The 15,828-nt window shown below is 44.9% G+C and overlaps 1 protein-coding gene across 1 annotated transcript in view; it reads left to right on the plus strand.

The window, feature by feature from the left end:
* Positions 1-14,615, plus strand: part of WDR26 (WD repeat domain 26) — a 49,877-nt gene extending 35,262 nt beyond the window's left edge. Inside the window, exons 8-15 of the mRNA XM_044291847.1 lie at positions 247-385; positions 3,833-3,973; positions 5,170-5,289; positions 5,793-5,938; positions 6,438-6,516; positions 6,986-7,115; positions 7,267-7,452; positions 9,515-14,615. Of these exons, the coding sequence (XP_044147782.1) occupies positions 247-385; positions 3,833-3,973; positions 5,170-5,289; positions 5,793-5,938; positions 6,438-6,516; positions 6,986-7,115; positions 7,267-7,452; positions 9,515-9,540 (967 nt within the window). The 3' untranslated portion in view covers positions 9,541-14,615. The remainder of the gene's footprint in view (positions 1-246; positions 386-3,832; positions 3,974-5,169; positions 5,290-5,792; positions 5,939-6,437; positions 6,517-6,985; positions 7,116-7,266; positions 7,453-9,514) is intronic.
* Positions 14,616-15,828: the final 1,213 nt, after the last annotated feature.

Here is a 15,828-nt window from a genome sequence, read left to right on the forward strand (position 1 = left end):
CGGATCTGGAAGCAGTATGTAGTATGCAGCTCAGCTCCCATTCAAGTAAATGTATCCTGGCACAGCCACTACATTGTAAGGCTGCTAGTTGTTGGGATCCCCCACCCCCGATCTGATATTAATGACCTATCCGAGGCAGAAGTCGTCAATATCTAAAAGGTGGAAAATCCCTTTAATGTAATGCTTGGGTTATTTAGTATACATGTAGAAGTCTTATTTATGACGCTCCTATTCCTTGTCTTTTAGGAAACAGTTTCCATGTTTCACACAGCAAGTCCTGACAGAGCACTGCAATGAAGTCTGGTTCTGTAAGTTCTCCAACGACGGCACTAAACTAGCGACAGGATCAAAGGACACAACTGTTATAATATGGCAGGTCGATCCAGTAAGTATGGCTTTTGGCGATATAAAGTATGGTGTGAGGCTTCAGGAAACTTTCGCATGTTTTAAAAAAAAATAAATAAAAAAAAAAATCACATTTAGGGTACCACGTTACAAAGGGATGTATCAGTGCGAAGTCGCATTGTACTCCGTGCACAAATTCCACTGTGAACAAGCTCTTAGGATTGCTGCATTAAAGTTTCTCCTTGCGCATCCCCTCCCTCGCCCATGTTATGCAGGTGGCACAAGAATGTGACCTTTCATGGATATACACATTCAGCACTTATCCCACTGGTTTGAGGGTAGAGAAGATGCAGCAAGCATCTTTGTCCCATATCTGGCACCGCAATCGTAATGCTGTATCTAAGCCTCCTTCGGAAAAAACTAAATGTAAAATTGTCTGTGCAGAGACTTTTAAAGGGGTTTTGCCATTACATACAATGGGGGCATATCGCTAGGATATGCCCCCATTGGTTGGTAGGTGTGGGTCCCACCTCTGGGACCTGCACCTACAATGAGAATGGAGCGGGGAAATGAACGGAGGGCGCACACTGCACATGCGCAGCTGCCCTCCATTCATTTCTCTGGGGCTGCTGAAAATAGCTGAGCTCTGCCTCGGCTATTTCCGTTGGTCCCATAGAAGTGAATGGTCATGCGCGGTACACTCCCATTCACTTCTATGGGGAGAGCGCTTGGTGGTGGCCGGACCGGAGTCCTCCAGCCACCATTTTGGCCCATCCGTTTTCAGTGTAGGTGGGACCCGCACCTATCAGAGAATGGTGGCATATCCTAGCGATATGCCCCCATTGTATGTGATGGGAATACCCCTTTAATGCTTGTTAAAATAAAATCTAGTTTTTTTTTAATCTATTTTTTATTTATTTTTTCATAGCATTTTTGGTGTTTTTGGGGAACACTGCTACATTCAGACTCCTCCAGTTTTAAAGGGAGGAGAGAGAAATGGTGGTCCCAGGACCCCTGTTCTAGTGATCGGTGGAATCCTCAGCTTATCCTGTGGATAGTTTATGCCTTCAAAGGGGAAATGCACAGACTCAGACTTTCTGATGTCATGAATACGTGTTAGAGGAGGACGCTGGGGAGGTCTATGATCGTTGGGTCATCGCTACACCCCTTTGCTACTGCTTAGCGTGGGTTCACTATATAATGTATATGTTAAACTGAGGTAAAGAGATTTATTTACTGGAAAACTGAAGGCACTTTCTAGACAATTTGCCAACAGATCTTTGCTTGGAATATGTCCTATATGCAGTGACCTCTCAAAGCAGTGCTAAAGGGTCTGATCGCCTTCTGGAAATCTGTGGGGGTCCCAGGTCAGACTTTACCAATGTGGTTACCTCTGCTCAATCTACATCAGATCAGTGTCTGTGAACTTCCCCTTTAATTTTGCTATGCAGCTTGTTTTGCAAGAATTCAGTGACCCGATTTAGAGGCTGGCCGTGGTATTATTCCTCAGGTAATAAATCTTGGTGGATTGACAGCCACACCAGTGAATATTTGTGTGTCAGTGATACATTTACTTTCAACACCCATTTTTAACTCTACACTTGTCTGAGAAGATCGGCTGGACTCTTATTGGGCTGTTCCCCAGCCCGGCGTTTCCCTAGGCTTCTCAGGAAAAAATGCATAAAATAAAGCCCACTAAAAACCTTGTGAAAAAAATGCTCAAAATTCAGCGCGTGAGCACAGATTTCCCATTCTGGCGCATGTGCAGTGGGAGCTGCAAGTCAGGGATGCCCAACCCGTGGCCTTCCAGCTGTTGCAAAACTACAACTCCCAGCATGCCTGGACAACATGCAGCTATTGGGGCATGCTGGGAGTTGTAGTTTTGCAACAGCTGGAGGGCCACAGGTTGAGCATCCCTGCCCTAAATGATGAGCACTGCCAAACGGGGGTCTTGGACATGCACAGTCAAGACGGGAGCGCATATCGAGATGTGGTCGTGTGACTTCGCGCTATTAGAACTAAGGTGGTACAGGAGCATTAGGACCCTGGGGATCCCCCGATCAGCTCAGCTTGTCCGGAGACTAAACCAGTTAGTTGTCGGCAGGTTGCACGGTTGTGTAAGAGGCTTGATCTGGGTTAATGACTGCATTATGAAGGAGGTCACGGTCGTCCTGTAACCAGATGGGAATGTTAATTGTGCACAGGAATCTTCTAAGAGTGAGCTGTGTCTATAGGTGGGGCACCTAACCGAAATAAACCTGGTCGCCCTGTTACCGCCATGACTGGGTATTTGTGTTTGTCTGCAGTAGGTTCCTCCCGTCTTATAATTTTATCGTTTGGTCACATACCCTCACCATGAGTGTTCTTGTTTGTTGCCTTAACCCCTTTATTGACTGCAAATATACCTCTTTACAGCGGTTCTTAAAGGGGTTTGCCCATCTGGGACATTGATGGGCATATTGCTAGGATATGCTGTCTCCAGAACAGTGCCCCTGTAGCGAACAAGCTGCGTACGTGTGGCATCCGTAGCGCTGAGCTTATTCGGGCGTTCCCATAGAGGTGAATGAGGAGGAGGTTGTGTTTCCGCAGTGCGCTCTTAATTCACCACTATGGGACTCGTGCTCGCTCAGCAATTTTGGGACTCCTATAGCGATGAATGGAGAGCATTGTCTGCATGCTCGTCTTCTCTTAGGTGTAGGTCTCATAGTCTGGAACCAAACCCATCTCCAGAACAGAGCCCCCTATCTGACATTTTTTTTGGCATATTCTAGCCCCTTTACCCTAAGTTCACACCTGAGCGTTTTACAGCGCGTTCAAACGCGCTGTAAAACGCTCAACACATGAAAACCAATGCTTCCGTATGGGAATGGTTCTCACCTGGGCGTTTTACAGCGCGTACGATCGTGCTGTAAAACGCCCGACGCATAATCAAGTACTTGAGCTTCTTTGGGGCGTTTTGACGCGCGTTTGTGGCCATAGGACACTGCAGTCAATCACACAAACGCGCGTTTACTATTACTAAAAACGCGCGACTAAAACGCGCGTTTGAGAAACGCTCAGGTGTGAAAGCAGGGTTAAGGGGCTTAAAAACAACATAGCGCTGTAGAATAAGTGCGGCACAGGTATCCTGCGGCCTCTTGGAGTAGGTGCTCTACTCTAATGGCCGTGATGAGCCCGACTACTTAACCCCTTGGTTGCTGTAGTCAAAAGTGACTGCAACATGATGGGCTGCCCCTCTGTGTCACTGGGTCTCCTTGGGTTTGGTGAACCCTTGTGCCGTAACCTTAGGACCTGGTGAGGACCTCTGGTAACTTGTAGCAGGATGCCACACAACCGTGATCAGGCTCTGACATCACCAATGCAATAAATGACGGTCAGCATAGAAAACCGGTTAGTTGCCCTGCCACAAGTGGAGCTGGTCCGCCGTACATCTGATGCACGTGTTTCTCTGTACCCGAGCGCTACATGACTGTCTTTTACTTCTCAGGACACACACCAGCTAAAGCTACTTAAGACATTAGAAGGCCATGCTTATGGGGTTTCCTACCTAGCCTGGAGCCCGGATGACAACTATCTCGTAGCCTGTGGTCCAGATGACTGCTCCGAGCTCTGGCTGTGGAATGTGCAGGTGAGATCCAATCAGAGGTAGGAAGAAAACACAAGGGGGAACGTGCTGAAAGTCCACAGTCTCCGGGTGTCATCTACATAAAGAGTGACTAAAATTACATTGTGCATCTTGTACTGATCCAAGTTACGGCCTGTATTATAGATTATTTGGACAATACTCCCTCCTTGTTCAGTGTCTGCATAGAGCTCACAAGGTTTCTATTCTGAGAAGTTTTGACTTTAAACCAATGGCTATACAGGCATCTGATCAGAATAGAGAGTTCTGCTCTGGAGTATAATGCAGGATGTAACCCAGGATCAGTACAGGATAAGTAATGTATGTACACAGTGACTCCACCAGCAGAATAGTGAGTGCAGCTCTGGAGTATAATACAGGATGTAACTCAGGATCAGTACAGGATAAGTAATGTATGTACACAGTGACTCCACCAGCAGAATAGTGAGTGCAGCTCTGAAGTATAATACAGGATGTAACTGAGGACATGTGTTTACAAGGTGACTCAACTTTTTTAATAGTCTGTGTGTGTGTATGTATATATACACACACTATAAGATGGAGCTCATACGTGGACATGTTTGCTTAAGGACACTAAAGGCAGTGTATCTGCTCAGTAGTGTCTGTCTCTGAGCTCAGCTTCCTTATATCTGCTTACGCTACTTTTACACTAGCGTTTTCAATTCCGCTATAGCAGAAGAAAACGCTTCAGTTTTGTCCCCATTCGTTGTCAATAGGGACAAAACTGAACGAAACGGAATGCACTATAATGCTTTCCGTTTGGTTGCGCTCCCATCGTGGACAGAATAACGCTGCCTGCAGCGTTTTTCTGTTTGCAATGTGGTGCGGAGCAAGAAGGATCCGTCCTGGCACACAATGTAAGTCAATGGGCACGAATCCGTTTTCTCTGACACAATAGAAGACAGATCCGTCCCCTATTGACTTTTAGTGGAGTTCATGATGGATCCGTCATGGCTATAGAAGACATAATACAACCGGATCCGTTCACAACGGATGCACGCGGTTGTAGTATTGTAACAGAAGCGTTTTTGCGGATCCTTGACGGATCCGCAAAAACCACAAGTGTGAAAGTAGCCTTAGTGTAATCTTCTGACCTGATTTGAACCCTGGCTGGAAATATGATCTATAGGGCGGCCAGAGCCTGCATTCCTGTTATCCATGTTGTGCATCTCTACTTCCAGACTGGTGAGTTGAGGACAAAAATGAGTCAATCTCATGAAGACAGTCTGACGAGCGTGGCCTGGAATCCAGATGGAAAGAGATTTGTGACCGGCGGCCAACGTGGACAGTTTTACCAGTGTGTACGTGCCGTAACCCTCATACAATAGACGTCAGTGGTTTTCAGACCAGCGGTCTTCAGCCTTTTTCTGGCAAAAGTACTACTCTTGGCGTGCCACAAGTTTGACACCACCGATATAGACTGTGTGCATGTGGCTGGCAATAACCACCAGACAGGAGGCATTACTGGGGCCTGATGGGTTCCACGTTATCAGTTTCCCTCTTATTGGATTGTCATATAAAACCACGTTCAAATTCTGTGTGAGCCCTCCATTAGATGTATATGTCCCATGGAGGGTCCAGCCTTTGGCCCTGTATAAGGCGTATAGCACAATATGTTCCCATGGGCTCCTATACAGCAGAAAATATATACCAAGACGATGGGATGTCATCAGGGCCTTATGAGGCTTGTGAAAATGGATATCAGAATGAACTCAAGTGCCAGACTGTGAGAATTCCCAGTGTATCGGACCCCACATTTCACAGAAGAATTTTCTTCTGACCTCCTTTCTTTTTCTGCCCACAGGATTTAGACGGCAATCTGTTGGACTCCTGGGAAGGAGTAAGAGTTCAGTGTCTGTGGTGCCTGAGCGACGGCAAGACTGTCCTGGCATCAGACACTCACCAGAGGATCCGGGGCTATAACTTTGAGGACCTTACAGATAGAAACATGTGAGATGTCTTGTTTCTTGGTGTGTCGCCTGCACAGAGCATTATACATCTTCTAGTAACATAGAAGTCTATAGAGCAAGCAGTACTGTCACAAGACAGCGATAGTGTGTGCTCTTGATGGCTCTTCTAGGATTTGCTTTTATGTAAACTGCCTCTAGTATCCTGCGTGGATTTAACTCCTGTGCACAGACATGTCATGGCTACTTGGTGCATACAGATGTATAGTACCTCACCCACAGAAGGCTCGTGTGCCTCTACTTTTGATATTCAACTAGTGGTGCAGTATTATGGAGGTTTTTGCCCCTAAAAAGCATTGGTCACAATATGCTGCCATGGAAAGTGTCAGCAGCTCCATAGTGCTGACATGTAGCGACTCCATACAAGCACCATGCAAGTGGAATAACTGCATCCATATCCTGACCTCCTGTGCCGTTTTTGTGCAGATTTGTCGGTCTGCGATTAAATGTCCTCTAACTATTACTTTTGTTGTCTGTTGCAGCGTACAAGAAGACCATCCCATCATGTCATTTACAATATCAAAAAATGGAAGACTAGCATTGTTAAACGTAGCTACTCAGGTAACCGCCTGCTGCACTTTGCATCCCATTAAAGGGGTTGTCTCACCTCCAACATCACTAGTATATGACACCAGTGTGAGACCGCTGCAGGTCCCACTTCTCTCTAGAAGAAGAGCATATGCACAGCCGCCCACCATTCAGTTCTCCAGAAGTGCCGAAAATGGCAGAGCGCTAGCTTGGCTGTTTCCAGTAGTTCAACATGGGTGAATGGAGCGGTGTCCATTTTTGAATTTTAAGGATATGTTCACATGGCAGTTTCTGCTTTGGTTTTTTTAACTCTAAAAAGAGGATAAGATGGTACAAAAAAAAAAGCGAACGACCCTTTTTAATTAACCACTAGAAAGGCCATTTTCTTTCTTTTTACTTGCAGGATAACTGGATGGCCAGATGTCTTTTTTCAGCCTGTGTTACTAGGTTTGTGTGAAATGTATTTTTGAAGTAATACAACTCTTTGCTGTTTTGCCTCCAGGGTGTTCACTTATGGGATTTGCAAGACAGAGTTTTAGTGAGAAAATACCAAGGCGTGACGCAGGGCTTCTACACAATACACTCATGCTTCGGCGGTCACAATGAAGACTTCATCGCTAGCGGCAGTGAGGGTAAGTGTCCACGGCCTGGATTTCCCTCCAGTGTCATGTAGCCTGTTACCTCCACCCCTGTGTTCTCTGTACTAGGAGTGTCTCTCCCTTTTGTCTGTGTGGTCCCAGAGGTTCATGTTGGCATAACGGCTTCTTTTTCTGCCTCCTACAGATCACAAGGTATACGTCTGGCACAAACGCAGCGAACTGCCCATCGCAGAGCTGACTGGACACACACGCACAGTAAACTGTGTGAGTTGGAACCCACAGATTCCCTCCCTGATGGCCAGCGCCTCTGATGACGGCACAGTTAGAATATGGGGACCAGCACCTTACATAGAAAACCAGGAGTTTGAAGGTAAATATGTAGCAGGAGGGTGAAAAATGGGAACGAAAAAACGTATTTGAAAAAAAGCCTTATATCAACCGGAGGCAGTAGTCTGATGGGACTCCACCCAGGATGTGGGGAGTTGTGGTAACAGCCAGACTGTGATTTAATGGGTTATCTTCATCTCTTTCCGTCACCTTATGATCAATGGGGGTTCAGCCCTGAAAATGAAGGGGCCACGGCACTGATTTATCGTTGTGACACCTTCAGTCTTTCCCTATCTAGTGGCGACTGATTATCGATGCAGGAAAAATCAGTGCGGAGGTCCCTTTTATATTTCAGGTCCTCCATTTATCATAAAGTGATGGCATTTCTCGTATATTTAATACAGCCCAATTTAAATTATTAATAATAAAATAATAAATAAAAATAATAATAAATAAAAGAAATGTCTGGAGCGTCCGCTTGTGACTCGGGGAGAATGTTTCCGAGTTTGCAGGTCTACTCAGCTGGCTGACGGTGACAGCCAAACTCCCTATAGAGAAGGCAGAGACAGTTTACCGACCCTGCCGTCTCCACGGCTCTATACACAGTACTCAATGAGTCCCCACCGATCAGATATTGATCACCTATCATCGGCTTAGGTCTTCAACACTCCTGGAAATCCCCTTTAAACTGAACCCTGACCAACGATCAGCCATTGACTGTGGGTCCTCCAGATGACTCCTCATATCTGCGCTTCATGACCTCTGAGTGTTGGTGGCTATGGAGCTGTAGCGTATATTCACATGCGGCAAAGACTGAACTGGGTTTGCTGTCGGCCATTTCTGTAACCATTGGGCTTTGTCGCTACTGTTCCTCAACCATTTAACATCAGAAATAGACATTTTGCAGATTGGTGGAGGTCTGACTCCCGGCACCCCTGCCGATCAGCTGTCGGTGAGCGCTATTCCTTTAAATCTGCAAAATGTCAGTTTCTGATGTTAAATCTCTTCAAACAGCTGATCGGCCCGGGTGTTGGACCCCAGCCGATCTGATATTGATGACCTATCCTGAGGATAGGTCATCAATAAATATAACTTGGACAACCCCTTTAATATCCCCACACTGCATAAATGTCTCTGAATTGAACATTTTTGCTCAGATCTCAATCACTTGACTGGTACTGTATTCTACCATGTGTAAATGTACTTTTTTTTTTTCTCTTTCTTTTTTTAAGGGAGTTTTCTGGGAATTTGATGACCCATCCTTAGTATAGGTACCCCCAACAATCACTACAGCCCCTTGAAACAACTGCTCGGATGAGCACTTTGGCTTTTTTGTAGTATATTGAGCACAGTGCCATAGGCTGTATAGTGGCTGTGAGTGGTATTGCAGCTCCATACTGTGCACCAAGCACTTGACTAGGGATGAGCGAATTGACTTCGCATAGAACTTAGTTCCAATACTGTACGGAACAGGAGCTCTGTACAGTATTAGAATGTATTGGCTCTGATGAGCTGAAGTTATTACTTTAAGTCTCTGGAGACTTCGCATTACTTCACAAATCAGTTTCTACTGTAAAAACCCATTTCCCGAACTCTGGTTCGGTTCCAAGTGGTACCTTAGAACCAATCCGGAGTTCCGGAAATGTTTGTTTACAGTAGAAACTGATTTATGAAGTTATTATGGAAAGTCTCGCGTAACTTCGGCTCATAGGAGCCAATACATTCTAATACTGTACAAAGCTCCTGTTCCATACAATATTGGAACGAAGTTTTATGCGAATCGACTTCGGAGGTTTAATCCGAAGTCAATTCGCTCATCCCTACACATGACCAATGGATGTGTCGTCACACACTGAGGAAGAGGCCTGATTCCGATCCTCACTGATCCGAAATGGATCTATCCTGGGCATGGGTCATCCATATTTCATTCCCAGAAACCCCCTGTAATTTCCTAATGTTATGGTCATAAATCAGTTTTGTCTCTGATGAATTTTAACATATTTTTTTTTTCTTTTCTTTTTCTTCTCTCCCCCCCCCTTCCCCCCCCCCCCCCTTCCCCCCCCCCCCCCTTCTCTCCCTCAAACTGCCCCCATACTTCGTTCTAGAGGAATGCAGTAGCATGGACAGTTGATGGCAAATTTTTTTCTTTTTTTTGCTGAAGACGACTTCTCTAACTTAAAAAAAAAACAAACAAAAAAAATTTAGTCGTATTTTTAAATGGCTTGGGATTGGTGCAAACGTTAAATTGATAGCGGGACAGACGCTTTTCAAGAGAAGTTTAAAAAAAAGAAAAATTTGAAAAAAAAAACCCCACCTACGAGTCTGGTGCCCTCCAGCGGGGCAGATCATTTACCACCCTGCTTCATAGTACCCAGCTCCGATGAAGCACGTCGTTAGATTGTTATTGGACACCATGTTACCCCCCCATCGGTTGTGAAGAACTGTGCTATATTCAAGCTGTCCATTGAACTCGGTATATTTTTTTTTCCCCTTCTGCCTTTTTGTCCGGCAGCCTCTACCATCTTTTGTCGCTCTTCTGTGTAATGAAGTTTAAATGCTTGTTTGGAGAAAAAAAAAAAAAGGAAAAAAAATAATAATTATTTAACAGTTTAGAAGGCTTGATAGATCGCTTTAGTCTGAGTATCCATTTAATAGGAAAGTATTTTCTCCTCTCATTTCACGGATTCTCTCCGCCTTATTTAGCTCGAGATCTTTCCAGCTTGGTTCACAGATTGTAGCCTTACTTCTGGTGTTTTTTTTTCTTTTTTTTTTTTTTTAACCCTTCAGGAATAAAAAAAAAAGTTTGCAGAACCAGTTTCCAACTAGACCATATTAAGAAACCAATCCTAGGTTTTTGTATGGCAGACCGTGTTACCCCCACCCCCAGTTACTGGGTCAACAGCACAACATTTTTTTTTAAAATAAATTATTTATAGGACTGTAATGAGTTCATTTTGTGTAAGTTTAAAATTTTCAACCAGCTTTATTGATGACTTCCTTGGAAAAATGGGGGTCAGTGATTTAGAACCGCCCCCTCCTCTCCTTTTTTTTTTTTTAAATGCACCCCTAGGTTTCATCGAGACGTCCATTTGTTTTGCTGCTGCTGAAAACGGAGTCTAGGTAAGGTGCAAGGAGCAGAGAGTTGGGCAATGGGGCGCTTTCCAAGACTGTGCAGAGGAAGGTTTGCAGTCTACCCTTGTGCCAATCAATGATGGCTGTTATGGATGTAGGTCTTCTCCTGAAGGTCATATCTGGATCTCATCTACCTATAACGTTGGCTCTGGTTGCATACGGAGCTGCGCTGACCATTTTGCTTGCCTCACGTTTGCTGATTCTAGCGGATTACTGCAGCAGAGCCGTGATTGCCAACCTGTAGGGAAATTATAACTCCCAGCATGTCACGATAGTGTTTGGTGGGAGTTGCTATTTTACAACAGCTTGACACTTTGGTTACAGAGTAGAGAGCCATCCAGTGATCTGCTAGACTTGGGGGCTACATAGTGACCAAAGATAGCTGTGCAGCTATTGCAACGTGCAAGTTGGCGTGTACCTGCCATTACAAAAGGTCTAGCAAGTTTCATGTAGCTCCAGTCTTGGGTGCAAAGCTACCGCGAAGCAAGCTGTATGCTCTGTATGCAAGTAGATGAGTGGCGCAACAGTGAGCTTGCATTCATACGTCTCATCCAGACGGCGTCCCTTCAAGTGAAGCTCTGTAGGTCGTGTTTGTCACCCAGTTGATGTGTGCCCTCTAAAACGTGGAGCATACAGAGGTACAGTAGGATAGCTGTACGGCTACATCCATGTGATGTAGAATGCTGGTCAATAATTCCTGCATGAAGTGGCCATATTGGATCATGCCCTGTACGGAAAACTGGGAGAGGCTATTTAAAACCTAAAGCTGTTCCTTCCAGGGGTGGTGACAGGGCACCAGCCTCCCCCCCCCCCCCCCCCCTTTCTGAAATATTAAACGTTGTTTTTTTTTATTGCGTTATTTCTTTTTTGCCATACACTTTGTACCGTACAGTATCTATACACTCTACCATGACATGACTACTTGGGGGAATAATTGAAGGTTGGTTGCAATGAGTTTTGTCCTTGTTGCCATAGTTCGCAGCAGTAGCTGATGGCACAGTCCATATCTACAGCTCCATGTGCAGGCGGCCATTTATGCACATACAGTTCATAGATGGCTGACCTAATCCATCAATCCTGCAGGAGAGAGCGTGTTCAATCCTGGACTGGCTGTGATGGTTAACATGATCCATATTGATAACGCGGAGCCCTAGACATACACATGAAGGTCCACGGAAATTTGTCAGGCCTCAGACGGCCATGCTGGTGTCCGTATTATAGCTGCAAATCCTGACCAGACGGAGTCTGTTGCTCAGACATGACCGTATCATAGGTCCTTTGGATAACGATAAGACCTGAGGTTGGAATGGGAATTGAAGTGGTTCTATGGATGCTAAAAGGTGCCCAGATTAGTGCCATCTGCATGAGACCTCTGAGGTGCAGGGCCAAAACAGGAGGTCTGGATATCGGATCTGCCATCTCCTCAGGACACTGGATGTGAGAACACAAGAGGGTGGTGACACTCGGTAAAGCCCCTGCGTAGTGTTACACGTATGTAATCTATGCAATATCATGGGCATCTCCTTGCCTCTTAAAGGGGTTGTGCCACCATTACGTTAGTTTAATATATCTCAGTGTGAAAACAAATTGTTTCGGTCTAAAAAAAAAAAAAGCTCCATTTGTGAGATATTCTCTTTATGTAATTATAACCGCCCCCCTTCCCCCAGCTGTTTAATGTGTATAGTAATGTGCACCTCCAGAGGTGGTTGCCCAGGCTCAGTTGCATCCTTCAACTGCCACGTCTACTGTGTTAGAAGTTGTGACAGTTACTGGGAGATAGCTGCAGTGTAAGGGACATGCCCCCTGAGCTAAAGAGCTGCTCTGGAAAGGACACACCCCTTGAGCTGCAGCAGGAAGCACATGCCCCCGGAGCTGTGACAGGAAGAGCTGCAGCAGAAAGCACATATATGATGTGATTTCCACCTTTTACATCACTCATGGCTGTAACGCCCCAGAGACGGTACCCAAGGGTCTTTGCATGGTATCAAATGTTGCTTTGTGCCATGGAGAACAAGTGACGTTCAGTTCACGGAACATTTTGACCTGCAGTGTTTGGTTTTTTCCTTTATGTCTCTCCTTCGATGTCATTACGTTAGGTCTGTGTCACACTTGGGTTTTGGTTTCGAGATCCGGCAGAGGACCAAAACGGTTCCATTTGAGGTTAACACATCCGGCTGCATCGGTTCCGTTAGGATGCGGTTGTGTTAGATCGAAGCAAACCGTTTCCGGCACTAAAATCATCTGTAAGTCAAAGGGTGACGGATCTGTGTTTTTTCAGATCCGAAGAAAAATAAAAAAAATAATGGAGCTGGCGTCATTGACTTACATCGATTTTGCTGCCAGATCCGGTTTGTTCCATTTCGCAGACCAGTCACAAAATTGCCGCAGCAGTTTTGTGTCCAGTCAAAAAAATAAAATTAAACGGAATGCATCCTGATCAAACTTCTGTTTTAAGTTTGGTGGCCAAAGTTCGGGTTATTGAAGAATCCCGTTATGGAGTCTCCCATCATGGTTCCTAGGGAAAACTGATCTTGGATGGTCATTGCTTACCCCATGGACATTGGTAGCTTGCGATTCAAGTGAATGGTTCTGAGCTGTAATACCAGACCGGGGCCTTTAGACAACAGCGGCGCCGTTTCAGGCAACCCTTGCTAACGGGTATCCCCCCCCCTTTATGGGATATACTGCTGTAGCTGAGGTTTACTGTACTAAGATGCTCCTGCTCTGTACAGTATTAGAATGAAGTTTTATGCGAATCGACTTTGGATGTTTCATCTGAAGTCGATTCGCTCATCCCTATTGGTGCCCATGAGCAAAATCCAGGTGCACATCTTCCTGTTATTCCTTCTCTGTATAGGCTTCACTGCCGCTGACTGTGTGAACGCAGCCTAAGGGCAACCTCCACCCTTTTGATCTTAGCAGGAACCTTCTGCTTTACTTGACCTGTATGGGAGATGGTATTACGTGGCAAGGATCACGCAGACTGGATGTAATCCCATTCTTTTGGTCACAAAATATCCAGCTCAAACACAGACCCCATATTGAAGTAAATGGAAGAAAGCCCAACAGAGAAATTGTGTTCCTTCCTTTCCCGCTGCTTGTTTTTAAATAAAAATTTCAGGGCCCCTTCGCAGATGAGCAAAATTATACGTCATAGGCCTTTTACCCAGATGCAATTTATCTCCTTTTGATTTTCTCGTCCTTTGACGTGCACAAAGATGCCATCAACATTTGCCAAATCCAAGTCCCGCTCTTTCCCCTAATATCCCAAGTAATGTGGACAGACTGACCCCACCAGTCAGTAATATTTCTGTGCAATAAAAGAAAAAAAAAGCAATCAAGGAACCAACTGCTCGCAGCACATAATGTGCCGCGTTTCACATCTCCACAGTGGCTCCGCTATATTTTTATAAACCTAGAATTTACACTTTTTTTTTTTTCTTTCCTTAGTTTTTTTTTTCCCCAGCCCTTTTGGGTCAGGATTAAAAAAAAAAAATAATAATTTCTTATGTTTAGTTTTAAGGTCGGATGCAAAAAAATAAAAACAATTGGCATCTTCAAAAATAAAGTTAAAAAGAAAACGACAGATGGTTTTAAGGGAGGGAAAAAAAAACCTGTTAGAAACAGACCATAAAAGCATTACGAACCAAGCTGCAGGGATCAAGAAGAATAAAACTCATTGATCTCAAAAAGATTTTAAAAAAAATTGTCAAGATTTGTATGGAGTTGTGGTGGATCTAGTTAACACTTAGAGCTTTTTGGTATGTAATGACTATTTGCTATGGACTGATATTAAATGTTTCAAAAGAATGCTCTTACTATTTTATTTTTTATTTTGATCTATATTACGCCGTTTCAGTTACTTTGTATTATTTACCATATTAAAAGTATAAAACTAAAGTCTCCAATATTTATTTTCACTGTTTTTACTAATTATTTAGGGGACACATTTCTTTTATGTGTAGGTTTTTTATATTAGGTTCACTTTTTTTGTTTCGTGATGTCATTGCTCTACCTTCAGCTATTATTTGTATTCCCTTTCTTTCAAGTCAATAAACAGAACGAATAACTGGGTTGAAGTCGTGTTTAAACCCCTCGAATGTGTCCATATTATCATTTTTTGAGGAAGAAAAGAATTTTTTTTAATCACATCACACTATTCACTCCCTAGAACAGGGATCAGCAACCTCCAGCACACTTCAGGTGTTCTGAAACTACAACTCCCAGAATGCTCCATCCTCTTTTATAGGAGTTGCGAGAACAGCCGAGCATGTTTGCATGCTGGGAGTTGTAGTTTCACAGCAGCTGGAGTGCTGAAGGTTGCAGATCCCGGTCCTAGAAAAAGGGGCTCATTATATAGGCAGAAATCTGCAGTTTTCTACTATCAGCTCTTTACATTTGAAAAGGTTTAGAGCAGGTGTGCATAACCTCCGGGGGGGGGGGGGGGGGGGGGGCACCACATGCAGCTCTTGATACCATTCTGCGCAGCCCCCAACCATTTGGTAATACACATGTAAGCAACCAGAAGACATACATATATGTCAGTAGTTAATACCCCTATAACTAACCTGTCATTCATAAAAATAAGGTGCCCAAGGGGATGTAAATGGATCCGAGCTGCCGTTCGTGCCCAGCTTCGCCTTTCCTGACCTCAGCGACGCCTCAATCCTGTGTGACGCCTCCGGCTCTCCCTCCCTCCCCCCTCCTTCCTTCCTTCTGCTCTAACATCTCGCGCGTGCGCACAGGCCTCTGCCTGATGCGCCCGTGCGGACTTCTCTGTTCGGCTTCATGCGCCGACACTTCGCTCAACCTCCTGATGACCTGCACACTCGCTCCATGAAGCCGAACGGAGAAGTCCGCACGGGCGCATCAGGCAGAGGCCTGTGCGCACGCGCGAGATGTTAGAGCAGAAGGAGGAGGAGGGAGGGAGAGCCGGAGGCGTCTCACAGGATTATGAGGCGGCGCTGAGGTCGAGAAAGGCGGAGCTGGGCACCAACAGCGGCGGGTGTGGGTGGCAGCTTGGATCCATTTACATCCCCTTGGGCACCTTATTTTTATGAATGACAGGTTAGTAATAGTGTTTTTTAGGCAAAATGAGCCTACAGATTACATTTATAAGACCACATTAGGAATCAGTAAAGCTCCCTGAACATAACCATATTTTTATCTGGAGGGGGTAAAAACTGGTGACCGAATCCCTTTAAAGCTCATGCATACAGCTGTGGCAGGTTTTTCGGATCCACAAAATGCTGAAAGTGGCTGCAGACCTTTTTTGGGGTAGGCTGTC

This window comes from Bufo gargarizans, chromosome 4 (assembly GCF_014858855.1).
Source record: "Bufo gargarizans isolate SCDJY-AF-19 chromosome 4, ASM1485885v1, whole genome shotgun sequence".
In the NCBI taxonomy this organism is placed as follows: Eukaryota; Metazoa; Chordata; class Amphibia; order Anura; family Bufonidae; genus Bufo; species Bufo gargarizans.